At 48.4% G+C, this 21,233-nt stretch overlaps 1 protein-coding gene and 1 non-coding gene across 2 annotated transcripts in view; one reads left to right on the forward strand and one right to left on the reverse strand.

Moving 5' to 3' along the window:
- The window catches only part of LOC140282184 (SH3 domain-binding protein 4-A-like), a 38,782-nt gene that overhangs the window by 14,980 nt on the left and 2,569 nt on the right, over positions 1 to 21,233 (forward strand). The window contains exon 3 of the mRNA XM_072376793.1: positions 211 to 2,564. Coding sequence (XP_072232894.1) covers positions 211 to 2,564 — 2,354 coding nt within the window. The remainder of the gene's footprint in view (positions 1 to 210; positions 2,565 to 21,233) is intronic.
- Positions 12,299 to 12,372, reverse strand: trnat-cgu (transfer RNA threonine (anticodon CGU)). The gene has a single exon. It is a non-coding gene; the product is annotated as a tRNA-Thr (tRNA).

Raw genomic sequence — 21,233 nt, forward strand, 5'->3', positions numbered from 1 at the left:
CTGTTGTTCAGATGATAAGAAATAAACTTTAGGATTATTTTGGGGGGTATTTTTGACTTAAGTTTGTCATCATCTCAGAGTTTTCAGAGTAAACTGAACCATTGAACACTTTGTACCACCACCTGGTTCACTTTCTGTTAAAAAAGGCCAAACCACAAACAAAACACTTGCAATCGGTACAAACACGACTGTGCTGTCCTTCCTTTTCAGTGCCTTCCCCTAGTGCCTTACGACTGGACACCCGGGCCTCCTACGAGGCCGCACAGGAAGTGGTTGCCATTAAGGATTACTGCCCAAACAGCTTCACCACGCTGAAGTTCTCCAAAGGGGATCGCCTCTATGTGCTGGACACGTCGGGCGGAGAGTGGTGGTACGCCCACAACAACACAGAGATGGGATACATCCCAGCTGCTTACGTCCAGCCGGTTAACTTCAGGAACTCGTCTCTAAGCGACAGTGGGATGATAGACAGTCTCGGCGATGGGTTTGAGGACGGGTCGAAAGACTTTGGAGGCCTTGGAGAGTGGACTGGGATGAGCCTGAAGCCTGCCGCGATTTACAGCAACAGTCCTTTCTCTTTAAACCCCCTCAGCTGTCCGTTAAATCAAAACTGCAAAGATGTTAGTGTGAGGAACTCTGCAGACCTGATCGTCTTCGACTCTCTGGTATCGCCATCGTCTTGCTCTAGCTTTAAAACAAGTACAGTCATTGGCAATGGATTCAGCAGCTGCCATCGTAACTCCATCAACCCCACCAGCTTGAACCCAGAGGCTGCATCTAACCTCCGTAAAGATGATCCATTTTTTAAGAGTAAACGTTCCCACAGTCTGTCAGAACTGTCCGTCCTGCAGGCGCAGTCGAATCCCACCTTACCCTCCTCTGGGTTCTTCACGGGCCTTAAGGCTCCCTCTCCGGATCAGTTTCAGAGCAGAGAGGACTTCAGGACTGCCTGGTTGAACCACAGGAAGCTCGCCCGGTCCTGCCATGACCTCGACTCACTGGGCCAGAGTCCCGGGTGGGGACAGACGCAGCCGGTGGAGACCAACATCGTGTGCAGGTTGGACAGTAATGGAGGCGTTGTCCAGCTTCCAGACACCTACATCAGCGTACACATACCCGAAGGCCACGTCAGCCACGGAGACCACCAGCAGATCTCCATGAAAGCCTTACTGGACCCCCCTCTGGAACTAAACAGTGACCACTGCTCCACTGTGAGCCCTGTGGTCGAGATCAAGCTCAGCAACATGGAGACAAAGTCATTCATAACGCTGGAGATTAAAGTGTTGGTGACTTTGAAGACGGAGAGCTGTCACACTGCCGAGGTGCTTTGTGTTCGAAGTGATTGTAAGGAAGGGCCTTACACTCCCATCCCCAATGCATACGTTTACAAGGATACAGTCCAGGTGCAGCTGGACAGTCTGGAGCCTTGCATGTATGTTGCTGTCGTGGTCCAATCGCAGTACATCAGCCTCAACACCACCGTTTGGGACCATGTGCAGAGGAAGGTTACGCTGGGTGTATACGGACCCAAGCACATCCACCCTTCATTCAAGACTGTTGTTGCCATGTTTGGGCATGACTGTGCACCCAAAACCTTGTTGGTGAACGAGGTGGGGCGGCAGGCCACCTCGGCTCCACCGGTAGCCCTCCAGCTGTGGGGGAAGCACCAGTTTGTGTTGGGATTCCCTCAGGACCTGCAGATTGGATTGTATTCCAATATGTCCAACTATCAGGTGAAGCCGAGCGAGGGCACCGGTGTGATCCGGGGATTTCAGGTAAAACTGGGGAAGGTCAGCCGGCTCCTGTTCATGATCACGTCGCACAACCCGAGCAGCATCTCAGATTTCACTCTCAGGGTCCAGGTGAAGGACGCCCTCGACTGCATCCTCACCCAGTTCTGCGTCCAAACGCCGCCGCCGCCTCCGAAGACCGGAGCGAGGACTACGGGCCAGAGGAGGTTCCTGAAGAAGAAAGAAGTGGATAAGATCGTCCTGTCGCCACTGGCCATTACCTCAAAGTACCCAAAGTTTCAGGATCGGTGTGTTACCAATTTGAAATTCGGCAAGCTGATCAAAACGGTGATCAGGCAGCACAAGAGCACCTATTTGTTGGAGTACAAGAAGGGGGATGTTATCGCTTTGCTCAGCGAGGAGAAAATCAAACTTCGAGGGCAGCTGCGGACCAAAGAGTGGTACATTGGATACTATCAGGGCAAGATGGGGCTTATCCATGCCAAGAATGTGTTGGTTCTGGGTAAGGTGAAGCCCATTTATTGGTGTGGGCCGGACCTGACGACCACGGTGCTGCTGGAGCAGATCCTGAAGCCTTGCAAATTTCTAACGTATATCTACGCCACGGTGAGGACGGTTTTGATGGAGAATGTGGGTAATTGGAGGGCGTTTGCCGATGCCCTCGGATATGGGAATTTACCGCTGAATTATTTTTGTCGGACCGAACTGGACAATGAGCCGGAGAAAGTGGCTTCGGTTCTGGAGAAGCTCAAAGAGGAATGTACCAACATGGAGAACAGGGAGAGGAAGTCCTTTCAGAGGGAACTCATGATGGTAAGCTGATGCAAACAGTTCAGTTTCAAGTGTTAAAGGATCACAAAAGATTGATTTGTTTCCTGCAGCTTCATTGTCCTAAATGTTCGGTTTCAGTAGCCGATACTTTCCGTTGTTCAGGAATCATTGCATTGATTAGCTGGTATTTCAGACATTTGGATGTCTAAGAAAAGTGACTGAGTGAGATATCTCAACAGCTGGTGTTTTCCATTTTAGAGACCCTTTCTCCTTAGAACCTTTTACCCTTTTCAGTTTGTCCACGTGGTGTTTTGCATACGCCAAAAGATGTAAAATTATGAGCCTTTTTGCTTTAAAACTGTGAGAAACGTCCTCAGACACTCAGGGTTTCATTTGTATCACATCTAAGGAGCTGGTCCAATCTACAGGATGGTCAAAAATACTCAAACCACATATTCAAAACCATCTGTGACACTCGGGGAAAGCAATAATTGGCCTAAAATGCTGTATCAGAGCGGCGATCTCTGCCGTAATTAGAAAATAATCTCCAGCATGCATCAGTCTAATCCACTGTGTCGACTAGAGCCGGAAACACGACATTCTCCGGAGGACATCGAATGATTATGTGATGACCTTCTGAGCTGTTTCTGACTTTTTGGTGCATTTGCCAAACGTGTCGATTGGAAGTTGGATTCAGATCTACAACATCTGGAATTGAAGGATTTTAAGTGCGCCTTATGGTCCGAAAAATACTGTAACTAAGCAGAAAAGTAGTCTCAAACACAGAAGAATGGAGAAAGAAGTCGGGAACTAAATGAAATGCTGAATTTATTTGTGCTAAATAATGAATAAACTGCCAGATTTACTTCCTGTTGTCTCTTAAAACTGCTCAAAGAAAAAAATCAGACGTTTGGTGTGAGGAGACGAAGTTTTAGGTGCATGTAAACCAGGTTTTGTATTGATATGACACACATTCAGTGTTCCTGTGCTTCAGCAAGTTGGTCATGAACTAAAATAAGTGATGGACAGAAAGAGAAACGAGGCCCTTTGGACTGGGATTCTGTTGTTTTGGTGGGAAGCTGCCGCTGACCGACTCGGAACCAGATTATGTTCATGTTTATGCCTTTAGCTTTTATCCAAAGCGACTTACAGGTAGGCAGTTGGGGTTCGGGGGTCTTGCCTGAGGACTGATGATGATTAGCATTGATAGCACTAGATTTTATTTGCAGATTGATGTTTTTTGGTGTTTACTCAGTGGCAGGAGAAGAACTTTTCCTTTCCTGGGGGATTATCCACTCAGCAGGTGAGCAGCTGCACAGAAACCAAAACAACTCGAGTTAAAAGAAGGAAGCTGACGGCTCAGTCAGGCATGCCTCGTTCAAGTGCTCGGAAAAATGCTGACGCTACGTTTCCAGAGTCTTCAAAAAGCAGCAGTTCTTATTTGTGAGATACAGAAAAAAGTCATATTTTTCCCTGCATAATCCTTCATGGAGGTGTTTGGTGTGAGCGTCCCTGCTCAGCTAAAGCTTTCACTACCCAGATAACCCCAGAGACAAATGTGTTGTTATAGCAGCAAGCAGCCGGTCTTGTTCTGAGCTGATGTCCGTTATAAACCAGCTGGGTTAGTCTTTCACCCTGAGGTGGCTGAAAAACGAACCTGGAAGCCTGCAGTTTGGGTGAAAACACAGAAATGATCGCTTGTGTTGCTCCTCTGCGACGGTGGCAGCAAAGCAAAGCAAAGCAAAGCAAAGCAGGCCCGAGGCGTTTCTGTCCCCGGACACAGCAGTCCGGAGGTGCTTCAGAGAAATAAGTGCTGTTTCAATGCAGGCGGCGGGGCTGCAGCGTGGGGTAAAGTGCTGTGCTGGGACTTCACAGCAGCTGGGAAGGTAAATGAGTGGATTTGCTGTAGATGCATTTTACCTCAGAGTTAACCAGAGCGGCTCATCTTCAGCTGGTTCTCACTGTCAGGCCGTGAGTCTCACTGTCAGGCCGTGAGTCTCACTGTCAGGCCTTAATCTCACTGTCAGGCCGTGAGTCTCACTGTCAGGCCGTGAGTCTCACTGTTAGGCCGTGAGTCTCACTGTCAGGCCGTGAGTCTCACTGTCAGGCCGTGAGTCTCACTGTCAGGCCTTAAGTCTCACTGTCAGGCCGTGAGTCTCACTGTCAGGCCTTAAGTCTCACTGTCAGGCCGTGAGTCTCACTGTCAGGCCGTGAGTCTCACTGTCAGGCCGTGAGTCTCACTGTCAGGCCGTGAGTCTCACTGTCAGGCCGTGAGTCTCACTGTCAGGCCTTAAGTCTCACTGTCAGGCCGTGAGTCTCACTGTCAGGCCTTAAGTCTCACTGTCAGGCCTTAAGTCTCACTGTCAGGCCGTGAGTCTCACTGTTAGGCCGTGAGTCTCACTGTCAGGCCGTGAGTCTCACTGTCAGGCCGTGAGTCTCACTGTCAGGCCGTGAGTCTCACTGTCAGGCCTTAATCTCACTGTCAGGCCGTGAGTCTCACTGTCAGGCCGTGAGTCTCACTGTTAGGCCGTGAGTCTCACTGTCAGGCCGTGAGTCTCACTGTCAGGCCGTGAGTCTCACTGTCAGGCCGTGAGTCTCACTGTCAGGCCTTAATCTCACTGTCAGGCCGTGAGTCTCACTGTCAGGCCGTGAGTCTCACTGTCAGGCCGTGAGTCTCACTGTCAGGCCTTAATCTCACTGTCAGGCCTTAATCTCACTGTCAGGCCGTGAGTCTCACTGTCAGGCCGTGAGTCTCACTGTCAGGCCGTGAGTCTCACTGTCAGGCCGTGAGTCTCACTGTCAGGCCGTGAGTCTCACTGTCAGGCCTTAATCTCACTGTCAGGCCGTGAGTCTCACTGTCAGGCCGTGAGTCTCACTGTCAGGCCGTGAGTCTCACTGTCAGGCCTTAATCTCACTGTCAGGCCGTGAGTCTCACTGTCAGGCCGTGAGTCTCACTGTCAGGCCGTGAGTCTCACTGTCAGGCCGTGAGTCTCACTGTCAGGCCTTAATCTCACTGTCAGGCCGTGAGTCTCACTGTCAGGCCGTGAGTCTCACTGTCAGGCCGTGAGTCTCACTGTCAGGCCGTAGTCTCACTGTCAGGCCATAATCTCACTGTCAGGCCGTGAGTCTCACTGTCAGGCCGTGAGTCTCACTGTCAGGCCGTGAGTCTCACTGTCAGGCCGTGAGTCTCACTGTCAGGCCTTAATCTCACTGTCAGGCCGTGAGTCTCACTGTCAGGCCGTGAGTCTCACTGTCAGGCCGTGAGTCTCACTGTCAGGCCGTGAGTCTCACTGTCAGGCCGTGAGTCTCACTGTCAGGCCATAATCTCACTGTCAGGCCATAATCTCACTGTCAGGCCGTGAGTCTCACTGTCAAGCCGTGAGTCTCACTGTCAGGCCGTGAGTCTCACTGTCAGGCCGTGAGTCTCACTGTCAGGCCGTAGTCTCACTGTCAGGCCTTAATCTCACTGTTAGGCCGTGAGTCTCACTGTCAGGCCGTGAGTCTCACTGTCAAGCTATAATCTCACTGTCAGGCCTCAAGTCTCACTGTCAGGCTATAATCTCGCTGTCAGGCCTTAAGTCTCACTGTCAGGCTATAATCTCACTGTCAGGCCGTGAGTCTCACTGTCAGGCCGTGAGTCTCACTGTCAGGCCGTAGTCTCACTGTCAGGCCGTGAGTCTCACTGTCAGGCCGTGAGTCTCACTGTCAGGCCGTGAGTCTCACTGTCAGGCCATAATCTCACTGTGTCCGAAAACAAAAAGAGGGAAGCTTTCACCCCTCATGAAGGGCTTTAATCCTTGCAGCTGCGCTGAGGCTTTTTAACTTCGTGTGACTCTTATCTCGGCTTCATCCTTGACTCCTTGGTGTTTTTCTTTCTGGTTTACTGGAAAATGAAGCAGTCGCTGTGCTGCTGTAGCTTTCTTCATGTTGCAGCACGTTATTGATCTCAGTGTGATGTTTTCTCTCCTCTTGAGTTGGGGCCTTGCTTTGAATGTTGACATCATTTCCATGTGTGTGCAGGGTCCCTGTCATTCTTTAACCCATCCTTCCACCATTCGGTGAGATATTTCCTCCCTTTTAAACCCTGTTTCCCTCCACCTTGGATTAGGACCTGCATTTCATCTGGTCTAAACTCAAAACCAAGATGAGGTAGAGGCCTGATATGTTTATCCCTCAGTGGAGAACCGAAGATAAAGATGCTATAATATCTTCCTTTGATGGAGCCCTGGGAACAAAGCTGAGCTGAGTGCCCTGATACTGGAGACATAACCCAGAGTGGAAATAACTGTCCGAATCGTACAAAATTACAGACAAGATGATGCTTTTAAGATGTCACTTTGTGTAGTGAAGGTGACATGTGAGCATGGAGTGGTTTCTGGAGAGTTTACCCTCTATTTAACCCGTGAAAATGTGCTCCTCTTGGATCAGTTGTTGGCTTGGTGCTTGTAATATAAATTGGTAAGTTTTGGCTGTTAATGATCTTATCTTGGAGGATAAGGGCAGCTCTAAGGATACATTTGCAGCCTATTTTTAACCTGATCTGGCCTCTTTCGTGTGTTTAAAGGTAAAAACAAAGCTCTTTAAACTGCCTTTCTGCCAGGTTTCTGTGGTGCTTTGCTTTCAGATAAGCAAACTGTCATTATGAGGTTGCAGAAACAAGTTCAAATGAGCCACACAGGCTTGAAAAAACTCTCTTATGTAATTGTTACTCAGCTAAACATTCTTCACTGTAAGAACGTCTGGCTTTCAGATCTATCAGCAAACAGAGCGTGCTTTGTTTCCTCCTTATGATGGTTTTTACCAACAGGACCTGCAGAAAAAAGACCAAATCCACATTAATATGTGTGTCAGTCAGGCACAAAGGAGAAACCCTCGGATGAAGTAACTGAATAAGCTCTCCCACTGTGTCCGAGACACAATCCAATGTGCCTGACTTAACTAAAGGCTGCTTATGAATGCTGATTAAGATTTTAAGCGAGGAACGAAAGGTCAAAGGCATGTAAACTCGTCCCCTCTGTGGTTTCTGTGATGAGAGAAGAGGAAGCTTGACTAAAAGGTTCTGTGACCCTGACCCTCGGCTAGAAGCTTTGAGTTCATTCCAGGTTGTTGAGAGTTTAAGATGTGCTGAGGCCACCTGTGGCTTCATGTTCAGTGCAGAGGGAAAGAGAACCAGCCCACCTTCTGCTGATTAAAGCTCCTGGAGCTCCGCAGTCCATCAGGCTGATGCACAGAAACACCTTTTCATTTCCTCCAGTAAAATTAGGTGTGTCCCTGATCCATTTCCAGGATTCCAGGAGCCCTGACACTGCCGCTGGGTGACAGCTAATAACATCAGCCAGGGTTTGTTATAAATGCTATCAGTTATGGAGGTGCTGGCACAGCCATGCAAACCGAGCTCTTCAGCTTCCAGCCCACCGTGGCTCCCTCTCAGCTTCCTGCTTTCATCTGCTTACACAGTCTGAAATGTACACATCTTTCTGTGTCCAGCGCTTTTAAAAGCTTCACATCTGTAGCTGACCACGTGTGTGTTGAGCTGATCGGTTTCAGAGGTATGAGTTGAACTTCTGTGGTGAGCTGAGGACATTAGATTAGACCTGAGAGGAAGCTGAAGGCAACAGGCTGCTGCCTGAAAGCTCGGTGGGAAGCTCCGAGTCGCTCTGTGCTCGGCCTGAAACACTAAAACGAAAGTGCTCCAGCAGAACAAGGCTTTACGAGCAGCCTTCACCCGAGCCGACAGGTGTTCCCATGTGAAATGTGAGCAGGCGTGGATCAGGACGCAGCCGAGGGCCCGCGGGCACCCGACACCGCCCGGCAGATCCTTTAACATCCAGTTACAAAAGGCAGAGGGCAAAATGAGAAGGCTGGTGTCTGTCAGCGCGGGAGAGTGGCGTTTAATAATAGAGAATCACTCCTGCAGAGGACGTAATCCATCCTCCCGCCTCAGACCGACCTTCAGGGGTCCAACAGGTCCGGCAGGAGTCGGGTCCGCTCAGCCGCTCCTTCCCCTGTGACAGCCGTTAACAATCAGCATGCTAATGAAGCTGGGAATATTTAACAGGCCAGGCCTGGCTGCTGCAGGGCTATTAGATTCAAGCAGCTGATATTTACAGAAGCTGAATCTACACAGAACCGAAATGCACTGAAAAAGAAAGTGTTTCTCTCCTCGTTTCAGCTCCTCGAGGGAGGCGATTCATCCAGATTCAGCAGAGACCGACGGACACTGAGCTAAGAAAGAGAAGCTCAGGCATCAGCTGCTGTTTAAAGTGTTGAATGCAGCTCTGCAAACTCCCTCTTTACCAATCAGAAATCTCATTTTTCAGACTCTATCTCAGCTGATTAATGCAATGTCGTCAGATTTAGGAGTTAAAAATATAACACATCCAGAACAAAAAATACCTTTAATTCCTCACATTTATTCATCCAAAGCCTCCTGAAATGAATGAAGAAAACTCATCTGTGTGTTGATGTTCACTTAATTTCAGAATTGCTCCATTTTACAGCCGTCAGCTGCATTTCTAAACCTTATTTATGTTGCTTTTCATCTTCTCCTGGTTCAGATTCCCTTCATCTCCCCGTTTTTTGTGGTTTCTGCCTGTCAGCATCACCCACCCTCTTCTTCTTCTCTTCTTTTGGAAGCGAAGCTTGTATTTCTGACAGCCGCCCGGTCAGCTGTCAGCGCCATCTGTCCGTCTGCTTCGGGCTTCCTGCACGTCTCCGTCGTCCTGTTCTGATGCAGGAGTTTCTATTTTTAGATCAAAGTCTTGTTGTTGGTTAATAAAGGATTTTAATTTACTCTCCACTTAAGGCCTTTTTCAGCTCTGATGTGTGATTCAACTCCTGGTAAATATGATCTGATTTATCTGAAGTGCAGATGAGACGGTTACAGCACTCTTTACTTTAGGGAAACAGCCCTCAAGCTGGAGTTTATATCTTTGTTCTCTGGGTCCATGATGTTTTATTTGCTTTGATAACTCACTTTATTCACCACCTTATACTGAGTCCTGCATTCATCTAGAGTCGGTGACCTTCCTCAGGTCCTAATTTCTGACTTGTGCATCACACTGAGATGGAGCATGATTACTGAATCAGTCTGTATTTATTAAACATGCACATCAGTAAGTAATCGGCTGCTGATAACTCCCTGGTTCTGAACTCGTTCATGCCCTCAGTTAACAGGACATGACAACAAACCTCCAGGAGCTCCAGGAGTAAAAGCAGCGAAGAAAAGAAACTTTACTGCAACAGATCCAGTCGCTGACTCTCTCAGTTCAGTCGGGTCAACATTCATTCAGAGCAGAACATCAGACAGCTGGCAGAAAAGGGAAAAACAGCTGAAAAGTGCAGTTTGTGCTGAAGAATCAGAGAAGAAATCTTAAAGCTTTGGACCCACATCACCAGCAGTGGAGATACGGCTCTTTTTAGTTTGATTTCAGCTTGAACTGCGTGTATTTTGGACACTATTCAGCTCAGTGATGGTTGGGAAATGCCTGATCTGTGTCCTGTCTCGTGCTGGAAGGTCCCGGACGGGATGTGCACCGACCGGAGCAGTCAGAACCGCTGCAACAGGTTCTAAATCAGGCCATCCATCCGTTTTCTATACTCGCTCAATCCAATTCAGCCCATTTGTCATGTAAGAAGCTGCAGAAAGTACAGGTGGAGGCCTCCATGGACACCTGTATGATTGACTACCGGACTGGAGGTGTTCAGCAGAACAGGAGCACCACAGGGGCCTGTACTCGCACCACTTCTCTTCACGCTGCACCTCAGACTTTCATTACAACTCAGAGTCCTGTCATCTGCAGAAATACTCGGATGACTCTGCAGTTGTTGGGCCTTCGGACGAGGAGTAAGAACTCTGTCCATCCAGGGTGAAGAGGTGGAACTTTAAGGAAGATCCTTCAGTGTCTGCAGCAGTCTGCAGAGCCAGAGAATCAGAGGAACCAATAAAGAAGGCTGGTTCTGAGCTGGCGGCTGCTCTGAAGCTGTAAAAAGAAGAATGATGTCGGTTAACATCCTCTTCATAACGTCATGTTGAAACAGGAGAGCCTGGAGCAGCTGTCCTCCCTCTGAAATAACCAGGCGCCCAGTGCAGGAGGCAGGAAGGAGTTTCCAGGCAGCTGCTCGCCTCGGGGAGGTCGAGCAGACTTCTGATCATGAAGGGGAGCCAGACTTTACCTTATTCTCTCGGCTAAATACCTGATCACAGCGACGGCAGAAGCTTTAAAGCGACCGGCATTAGACTGACGGTCTGAGTCCAGCTGGAGCTGCAGCAGCAGCTGACAGAGTCCTGCAGCAACAGCTGACCTTTGACGCCCATCTGCTGCAGTTTGAGCATGCGGCACATGCCTCCCAGCATCACCACTCGTATCTAACCCTTTACCCTGAAGCACAGGCCCCCCCTCTGCTTTACGTCCGTCTGCAGACAGCTGACGGCCTGTTGGGTCAGGTCACCTGTGTGAAGGCTGAGTCAGCAGTGTTCATCTGGCAGGTGGACAGAAAACCACCGATCTGAGCGCTGGAGCTCATTTCAGCTGATTAACCTAAAGCAGGAGAAAAATAGACTCACAAACATTTCTATCAAACCGTTCTCACTCCTAAAATAAAACGATTGTGTTAATATCCAGTCTTTACTTTCCACATAAGCCTTTAAATGTTCTGAAGATGCGACATGAGCACCTATGAGACCCTCTTTGCAGGCTCTTTGCAGGCTGATCAATAATGGATCAGTGATCAGGTGATTGCTACTTTCCAGGAACAGCGGTGATGGAGGTTTAATTCACCCAGGTCACATGTTAGCGGCTGGGCTGCTGGAGCCTTAATAAGTACTTTTACCCACGTTCTGGGTTTTCTTTCGCTAGTTTTCTTCAGTGCTTCCTTCTCTCAGTTTATCATACTTTAGAAGAATGCATTTATTCAAAAGCTTCTTTTTCTTGTTTTTTTTTTGTTTTTAAAACATAAATACACCAATAAAATGTTCTACTGTGAGTTCTTATAGCTTAAAGCAGTGGTGCACATCCTTTTCTCCTTGAAGTCCTCCTGTTTACAGCAGTTTTATCTGCAGGAGACGTTGTTGTGGCTCCACTTTTTCCATGATGTTTGGACCCTGAATCCACTGCTGTGTCTTTTTAACTGCATCAGACACTTGTTCACACAGATGCTGGAGATAATTCATAATAATTCAGTAGTCTAGGGCTGGGTATCAATCAAAATGTTTCCATACCGATACCTTCACTTCGATACCGGTTCCTGAACAATACTTTTTTATAATATCAATTCTAACAAAAAGGAAATTACATCACACATAACAGCACAAATCTTCAGTTTTATTTCTCAGATCAGTATTTTAATTTCCCGGAGAAAACCTCCCAAAGGGATTAATAAAGTCGTCTATGTTTCCAATCCAAGCAGTTTTGTAACAGAAAAAATTCATAAAATAATTTCCAGTGCAAACAGATTTACTTCCTGTTGTCTCTTAAAACTGCTCAAAGAAAAAAATCCGACGTTTGGTGTGAGGAGACGAAGTTTTAGGTGCATGTAAACCAGGTTTTGTATTGATTGCAGTTCTGTTTTTATGCCTTTAGCAGATGCTTTTATCCAAAGTGACTTACAGGTAGGTAGGTAGGGTTCGGGGGTCTTGCCTAAGGACCCCTACTGGAGATACCCACATGAAAGGTGGCAATCATACCACGATATAAAGAACATGCTAATAGCTGTTTGTTATTTATGTGCACTTTAATTAAGAGTTTTTTTTAATATGCTAAGCTTAACAGGACCAGAGGCACTGCTGGGATTTGAACCCAGGATCTCCTGTTTACGAGACAGGCACTTTGACCAGCTAAGCCACAGCGCCACCTTCTTCTTCTCAGGTTTATTTGTTGGTGTGCTCCACACTTCTCCCGAGGGAAGCTGTTTTCTTTTTAACGATTTGCTTAGAAGTTTAGAACTTGGAAATCATTTCACGAAGGTAGCTGCAGATTGGAGAGCCTCACGTAGCATGAAAAAGCTTCATTTACTCATGTTGAATAAGATGAGTCATCAACTGTGAATATTTCGTTTTAAGAAACATGTTATGGACAGAAATATTGGGAACCTCACCTTAATACAGCTGCCTGTGTTCAACTCTCTGCAGCTCCATAATACAGCTGCCTGTGTTCAACCCTCTGCAGCTCCATAATACAGCTGCCTGTGTTCAACCCTCTGCAGCTGCCTGTGTTCAACCCTCTGCAGCTGCCTGTGTTCAACTCTCTGCAGCTCCATGATACAGCTGCCTGTGTTCAACCCTCTGCAGCTGCCTGTGTTCAACCCTCTGCAGCTCCATGATACAGCTGCCTGTGTTCAACCCTCTGCAGCTCCATAATACAGCTGCCTGTGTTCAACCCTCTGCAGCTGCCTGTGTTCAACCCTCTGCAGCTCCATAATACAGCTGCCTGTGTTCAACCCTCTGCAGCTCCATAATACAGCTGCCTGTGTTCAACCCTCTGCAGCTGCCTGTGTTCAACTCTCTGCAGCTCCATAATACAGCTGCCTGTGTTAAACCCTCTGCAGCTACATAATACAGCTGCCTGTGTTCAACCCTCTGCAGCTCCATAATACAGCTGCCTGTGTTCAACCCTCTGCAGCTCCATAATACAGCTGCCTGTGTTCAACTCTCTGCAGCTCCATAATACAGCTGCCTGTGTTCAACCCTCTGCAGCTGCCTGTGTTCAACCCTCTGCAGCTGCCTGTGTTCAACTCTCTGCAGCTCCATAATACAGCTGCCTGTGTTCAACCCTCTGCAGCTCCATAATACAGCTGCCTGTGTTCAACCCTCTGCAGCTGCCTGTGTTCAACCCTCTGCAGCTGCCTGTGTTCAACCCTCTGCAGCTCCATAATACAGCTGCCTGTGTTCAACCCTCTGCAGCTGCCTGTGTTCAACCCTCTGCAGCTCCATGATACAGCTGCCTGTGTTCAATCCTCTGCAGCTCCATGATACAGCTGCCTGTGTTCAATCCTCTGCAGCTCCATGATACAGCTGCCTGTGTTCAACCCTCTGCAGCTCCATAATACAGCTGCCTGCGTTCAACCCTCTGCAGCTGCCTGTGTTCAACCCTCTGCAGCTCCATAATACAGCTGCCTGTGTTCAACCCTCTGCAGCTCCATAATACAGCTGCCTGCGTTCAACTCTCTGCAGCTGCCTGTGTTCAACCCTCTGCAGCTCCATGATACAGCTGCCTGTGTTCAATCCTCTGCAGCTCCATGATACAGCTGCCTGTGTTCAACCCTCTGCAGCTCCATAATACAGCTGCCTGTGTTCAACCCTCTGCAGCTGCCTGTGTTCAACCCTCTGCAGCTCCATAATACAGCTGCCTGTGTTCAACCCTCTGCAGCTCCATAATACAGCTGCCTGTGTTCAACCCTCTGCAGCTGCCTGTGTTCAACCCTCTGCAGCTCCATAATACAGCTGCCTGTGTTCAACCCTCTGCAGCTCCATAATACAGCTGCCTGTGTTCAACCCTCTGCAGCTCCATAATACAGCTGCCTGTGTTCAACCCTCTGCAGCTGCCTGTGTTCAACCCTCTGCAGCTCCATAATACAGCTGCCTGTGTTCAACCCTCTGCAGCTCCATAATACAGCTGCCTGTGTTCAACCCTCTGCAGCTCCATAATACAGCTGCCTGTGTTCAACCCTCTGCAGCTCCATAATACAGCTGCCTGTGTTCAACCCTCTGCAGCTTTCTGTGTTCAACCCTCTGCAGCTCCATAATACAGCTGCCTGTGTTCAACCCTCTGCAGCTGCCTGTGTTCAACCCTCTGCAGCTCCATGATACAGCTGCCTGTGTTCAACCCTCTGCAGCTCCATAATACAGCTGCCTGTGTTCAACCCTCTGCAGCTGCCTGTGTTCAACCCTCTGCAGCTCCATAATACAGCTGCCTGTGTTCAACCCTCTGCAGCTCCATAATACAGCTGCCTGTGTTCAACCCTCTGCAGCTGCCTGTGTTCAACCCTCTGCAGCTCCATAATACAGCTGCCTGTGTTCAACCCTCTGCAGCTGCCTGTGTTCAACCCTCTGCAGCTGCCTGTGTTCAACTCTCTGCAGCTGCCTGTGTTCAACTCTCTGCAGCTCCATAATACAGCTGCCTGTGTTCAACTCTCTGCAGCTCCATGATACAGCTGCCTGTGTTCAACCCTCTGCAGCTGCCTATGTTCAACCCTCTGCAGCTGCCTGTGTTCAACCCTCTGCAGCTGCCTGTGTTCAACCCTCTGCAGCTCTATAATACAGCTGCCTGTGTTCAACCCTCTGCAGCTGCCTGTGTTCAACCCTCTGCAGCTCTATAATACAGCTGCCTGTGTTCAACCCTCTGCAGCTCCATAATACAGCTGCCTGTGTTCAACCCTCTGCAGCTGCCTGTGTTCAACCCTCTGCAGCTCCATAATACAGCTGCCTGTGTTCAACCCTCTGCAGCTGCCTGTGTTCAACCCTCTGCAGCTCCATAATACAGCTGCCTGTGTTCAACCCTCTGCAGCTCCATAATACAGCTGCCTGTGTTCAACCCTCTGCAGCTCCATAATACAGCTGCCTGTGTTCAACCCTCTGCAGCTCCATAATACAGCTGCCTGTGTTCAACTCTCTGCAGCTGCCTGTGTTCAACCCTCTGCAGCTCCATAATACAGTTGCCTGTGTTCAACCCTCTGCAGCTGCCTGTGTTCAACTCTCTGCAGCTCCATGATACAGCTGCCTGTGTTCAACCCTCTGCAGCTGCCTGTGTTCAACCCTCTGCAGCTCCATAATACAGCTGCCTGTGTTCAACTCTCTGCAGCTGCCTGTGTTCAACCCTCTGCAGCTGCCTGTGTTCAACCCTCTGCAGCTCCATGATACAGCTGCCTGTGTTCAACCCTCTGCAGCTCCATAATACAGCTGCCTGTGTTCAACTCTCTGCAGCTGCCTGTGTTCAACCCTCTGCAGCTGCCTGTGTTCAACCCTCTGCAGCTGCCTGTGTTCAACCCTCTGCAGCTCCATAATACAGCTGCCTGTGTTCAACCCTCTGCAGCTGCCTGTGTTCAACCCTCTGCAGCTGCCTGTGTTCAACCCTCTGCAGCTCCATGATACAGCTGCCTGTGTTCAACCCTCTGCAGCTGCCTGTGTTCAATCCTCTGCAGCTCTATAATACAGCTGCCTGTGTTCAACCCTCTGCAGCTCCATAATACAGCTGCCTGTGTTCAACCCTCTGCAGCTGCCTGTGTTCAACCCTCTGCAGCTCCATGATACAGCTGCCTGTGTTCAACCCTCTGCAGCTCCATAATACAGCTGCCTGTGTTCAACCCTCTGCAGCTGCCTGTGTTCAACCCTCTGCAGCTCCATAATACAGCTGCCTGTGTTCAACCCTCTGCAGCTCCATAATACAGCTGCCTGTGTTCAACCCTCTGCAGCTGCCTGTGTTCAACCCTCTGCAGCTCCATAATACAGCTGCCTGTGTTCAACCCTCTGCAGCTGCCTGTGTTCAACCCTCTGCAGCTGCCTGTGTTCAACTCTCTGCAGCTGCCTGTGTTCAACTCTCTGCAGCTCCATAATACAGCTGCCTGTGTTCAACCCTCTGCAGCTCCATAATACAGCTGCCTGTGTTCAACCCTCTGCAGCTGCCTGTGTTCAACCCTCTGCAGCTCCATAATACAGCTGCCTGTGTTCAACCCTCTGCAGCTGCCTGTGTTCAACCCTCTGCAGCTGCCTGTGTTCAACTCTCTGCAGCTGCCTGTGTTCAACTCTCTGCAGCTCCATGATACAGCTGCCTGTGTTCAACCCTCTGCAGCTCCATGATACAGCTGCCTGTGTTCAACCCTCTGCAGCTGCCTGTGTTCAACCCTCTGCAGCTCCATAATACAGCTGCCTGTGTTCAACCCTCTGCAGCTGCCTGTGTTCAACCCTCTGCAGCTCCATAATACAGCTGCCTGTGTTCAACCCTCTGCAGCTGCCTGTGTTCAACCCTCTGCAGCTCCATAATACAGCTGCCTGTGTTCAACCCTCTGCAGCTCCATAATACAGCTGCCTGTGTTCAACCCTCTGCAGCTCCATAATACAGCTGCCTGTGTTCAACCCTCTGCAGCTCCATAATACAGCTGCCTGTGTTCAACCCTCTGCAGCTCCATAATACAGCTGCCTGTGTTCAACTCTCTGCAGCTGCCTGTGTTCAACCCTCTGCAGCTCCATAATACAGTTGCCTGTGTTCAACCCTCTGCAGCTGCCTGTGTTCAACTCTCTGCAGCTCCATGATACAGCTGCCTGTGTTCAACCCTCTGCAGCTGCCTGTGTTCAACCCTCTGCAGCTCCATAATACAGCTGCCTGTGTTCAACTCTCTGCAGCTGCCTGTGTTCAACCCTCTGCAGCTGCCTGTGTTCAACCCTCTGCAGCTCCATGATACAGCTGCCTGTGTTCAACCCTCTGCAGCTCCATAATACAGCTGCCTGTGTTCAACTCTCTGCAGCTGCCTGTGTTCAACCCTCTGCAGCTGCCTGTGTTCAACCCTCTGCAGCTGCCTGTGTTCAACCCTCTGCAGCTCCATAATACAGCTGCCTGTGTTCAACCCTCTGCAGCTGCCTGTGTTCAACCCTCTGCAGCTGCCTGTGTTCAACCCTCTGCAGCTCCATGATACAGCTGCCTGTGTTCAACCCTCTGCAGCTGCCTGTGTTCAATCCTCTGCAGCTCTATAATACAGCTGCCTGTGTTCAACCCTCTGCAGCTCCATAATACAGCTGCCTGTGTTCAACCCTCTGCAGCTGCCTGTGTTCAACCCTCTGCAGCTCCATAATACAGCTGCCTGTGTTCAACCCTCTGCAGCTCTATAATACAGCTGCCTGTGTTCAACCCTCTGCAGCTCCATGATACAGCTGCCTGTGTTCAACCCTCTGCAGCTGCCTGTGTTCAACCCTCTGCAGCTCCATAATACAGCTGCCTGTGTTCAACCCTCTGCAGCTCCATAATACAGCTGCCTGTGTTCAACCCTCTGCAGCTCCATAATACAGCTGCCTGTGTTCAACTCTCTGCAGCTGCCTGTGTTCAACCCTCTGCAGCTGCCTGTGTTCAACCCTCTGCAGCTCCATGATACAGCTGCCTGTGTTCAACCCTCTGCAGCTCCATAATACAGCTGCCTGTGTTCAACTCTCTGCAGCTGCCTGTGTTCAACCCTCTGCAGCTGCCTGTGTTCAACCCTCTGCAGCTGCCTGTGTTCAACCCTCTGCAGCTGCCTGTGTTCAACCCTCTGCAGCTCCATGATACAGCTGCCTGTGTTCAACCCTCTGCAGCTGCCTGTGTTCAATCCTCTGCAGCTCTATAATACAGCTGCCTGTGTTCAACCCTCTGCAGCTCCATAATACAGCTGCCTGTGTTCAACCCTCTGCAGCTCCATAATACAGCTGCCTGTGTTCAACCCTCTGCAGCTCCATAATACAGCTGCCTGTGTTCAACCCTCTGCAGCACCTCTGTGTGCGTGATTGGCCTTGAAGCTGAGTCGCTGCTCTCCAATCAGCAGAGATCAATTCTGTTGCTCGTGTGCAGCTATGTGAGCTCTTTACTTTTTGATGTTTACATCTTTAGACGCATTAGAGTAGTATTTAAAAGGCGGGAGGTACTGGATAAACCGTGACCAGAAGCCATGCACTTCTGGGATCCTAAAAGTCTTGTGAGCATCCATCTTGTTCGGACTGAACCAGCATTTATCTGCAATAATTCAGCAACGTTTTAGTAAAATAATCGAGCAGGTTGTTGTGAAAGCATCTATTGCAGATATTGTCCAAAACCAAATTGTCAATAAGAGAAATGGTGTCAAAGACGATGGCGGCAGCCTGCCGACCACGGGAGAACCAGGTGACACCGTATGCTTTTATCCACGAGTGACCAGGTGATAATTCAGCATTTCTAAAAACTGGAGCTTGCTTGTGAGGCATTTTGTGACTGATTGCACTTGACCTGTTGCCTGTCTTTTTCCATAAATGCGAGTTAAATTCGTATCCCACACAGATATCTATTGCAGAGTGAAATTATGCTCTTATCTCCACTTAGACACACATGCCAACACTGAATTCATTTGCTCAGTGAAAAGAAAGTCGGCTTATTAGCCATTCAACCTCCTTTTCAAGGGGTATAACAATATGCTTGGGGCATATTTTCCAGTGAGTTGCTTTTTATTAAAGCTCATTTCTTTTTAACCCTCATTTAACCGGATTATCTCGGTAAGAAGGTGGCAGCCTGAGGGGCACAACTACTTACAGCATAGTAATGGATTATATTCACACAAAGAACCTTGTATTTATGAGCAACAGCCCTTGTAGTCTGTAAAAACTTAAAACTGGATTCAAGAACAAGTAGCTGTTATTTTTTCCACATTTTCTCTGATTTCTTTAATCTTTTCCAAGTGGAATAACACCTTTAAACCAATTAAATGTGTTCACAGATTCAGTCGTGGTTGGAAGGCGGCAGACGAACACTTTCAGCCCGTTTTTAATGTAACACAATGTGACCAAACAGTTGCACACCAAGTGAAACCAGATGTTAAAAAGTTTGGAATGAGAATAACAACAATCTTCTGTTTTAGTAAAGGAACTGGGTTTAATCTTTGGAAGCATTCAACATGAGAAAATCAACAAATTATTGTTTAAATCAGACCAAAACTGGACTTTTAAGATGCATGTAAACATGTTAATCCGACCAAAATTGGACTATCACATCCAGATGGTTGAGGGTTGAATCACCCTGCATGTATTCACTCAACTGCACTCAAATGGGCCTCCAAAGTTCAATCTTTTTTTAAAAACTGTAGTGTAATTCCCAATAAAGCTGCTCTCATTCACATATTTTTCTGTTTCTCTTGTCAGACGACTAAATGGGTCAGAAACTGTGACTGAAAATCAGCTCATTAAGACTACTTGTCTACGTATTTCCAGGCGGTCGCTCTGCTCTAATAAAACCTTGATTTCGTAACTCCAGCATCATCTGCAGACATACGTTGATCAATAACTCGATTCCCCTCCTGTATATCTACAGTTACGAGGACGGCGGTCCGACACAGTTCTGCCCAAAACCTTTTTTAGGCCATGGATCACGTTCCTGTTGGTGTTCTTTTCGTTGTTTTGGTTTATGCTGGATTGCAGATCCTCAGGTCTACACCGGATTATATTTGTGTGAACGTTATTCCAAACACGTTAGTTCTCCAATTGTTACGATCTTAAATAACGACCTATGAAGGCGTCCCGTAAGGTAACCCCCAGCAGCAGGGGGGGCAGCCCTTTTCTCACCTCCTGGGTGAGTTTGGACAACTTAAAGGGGAACTCCGGTATTTTTAAACCTTATTTCTGGCATGAAATACGTTCATCTACTCACTGAGAACAGTTTGGTGAAAGTCGGCGTCCTTCGGAAGATATTTAGATAACTGGAGATCCATATAACGGAGTGAACGGGGCTTAGAGGATGCAGCCTCTAAATAAGGCATTATCTGTCTTTATTTCACCAATACTTTAAGAAGAATGAATGAATGAACGTGTGCTATAGCTCTGTTAGCTCATAGCTGCTGTTATGTGGCTACTTGCAGCTATAGGAGAGCTAACGGAGGGATTTCTACACAGGCACTCTACTGGGACCACTTCATCCACACGCCCCCCTGCAGCACAGCTCATTCACTCCGGTAAGAACGTCCATCTTACTCAAAGTCGTTGTTCACGTCGTCAAAATCTGATAAATATCCTGCCATGTTGCACAAAACTATCAGCAGCAAACTCTGTGTGAAGTTAGCCGACTGTCACAGAGCACGGAGTGAATAAACTGTGCTGCAGGGGGGCGTGTGGATGAAGTGGTCCCAGTAGCCGAGTCGGTCCAGAAATAAGGTCGAGGTTTAAAAATACCGGAGTTCCCCTTTAAGGAGGGTCAGTAAACCGTTTTGGTAGATTCTAATGGACGTGTTATGCTGTTTTTTTTGGGTTACAGCTAAACGCATGTCGCAGGGAAACTTTGTCACTTCCTGTTTGGCTTTTAGGCTTTTTTAATATAAGTTGGTTTGGAAGTATCAGAAGAGCTTGAATTTCTGAATCAGTCCTGTTGACCTAATTCAGACTCTCAGGATGACCGATCTGGATTCCGAAGGCGGAAAAAAGCGGAAAACGGCAGAGCGCCAACACAAAGAAACACAAAGAAATACGATCCATGGTGAAAGAGGGAACCGATGTATGGATGGATTATTATTTTTATCTGCTAGTTGCTATACATATAAGCCCCGCCCCTTTGGCCGCTTCCGGCGGCAGAAGAAGTCGAAGCGGCGGGTTGTGAGGCTTTTGGTGTGAGCCCCGGTTAGGATGACCATGGTTAGGATTATTTGCTCCATGCAGTGGCTCTTTTGACCCCTGGAGGATGCAGATTGTTCTATCGTAGTTGTTCTATTGTAGAGTTTCAGACTGTGATGATAAAGGCTCCCATTTTACTGTTTGTCCTGACTCAGGTTGGCCAAACGATGCTCTTTACGAGGTTCCTTTCCCAGGCGGTGCTTTGGATCTCCTTCTGGGAGGTACCAGTTCCCGACCCGTTAGTAAGACCTAAACTGTTGGTTATTCATCAGAGATCAGGGATAACTTGTGAAGGAGCTGAAAAAAAGATCACTTCTACATGCTGTTGTGCAGGTGTTTGGACTTTGTTTGCTTGTTCAGTGATTTAAAATGTCTTTGTTCTGCTGTTTATTCTCCCCTGATAAGATCCA

This window comes from Leuresthes tenuis, unplaced genomic scaffold (assembly GCF_036924035.1).
Source record: "Leuresthes tenuis unplaced genomic scaffold, fLeuTen1.0.hap1 SCAF_1, whole genome shotgun sequence".
Classification (NCBI taxonomy): Eukaryota; Metazoa; Chordata; class Actinopteri; order Atheriniformes; family Atherinopsidae; genus Leuresthes; species Leuresthes tenuis.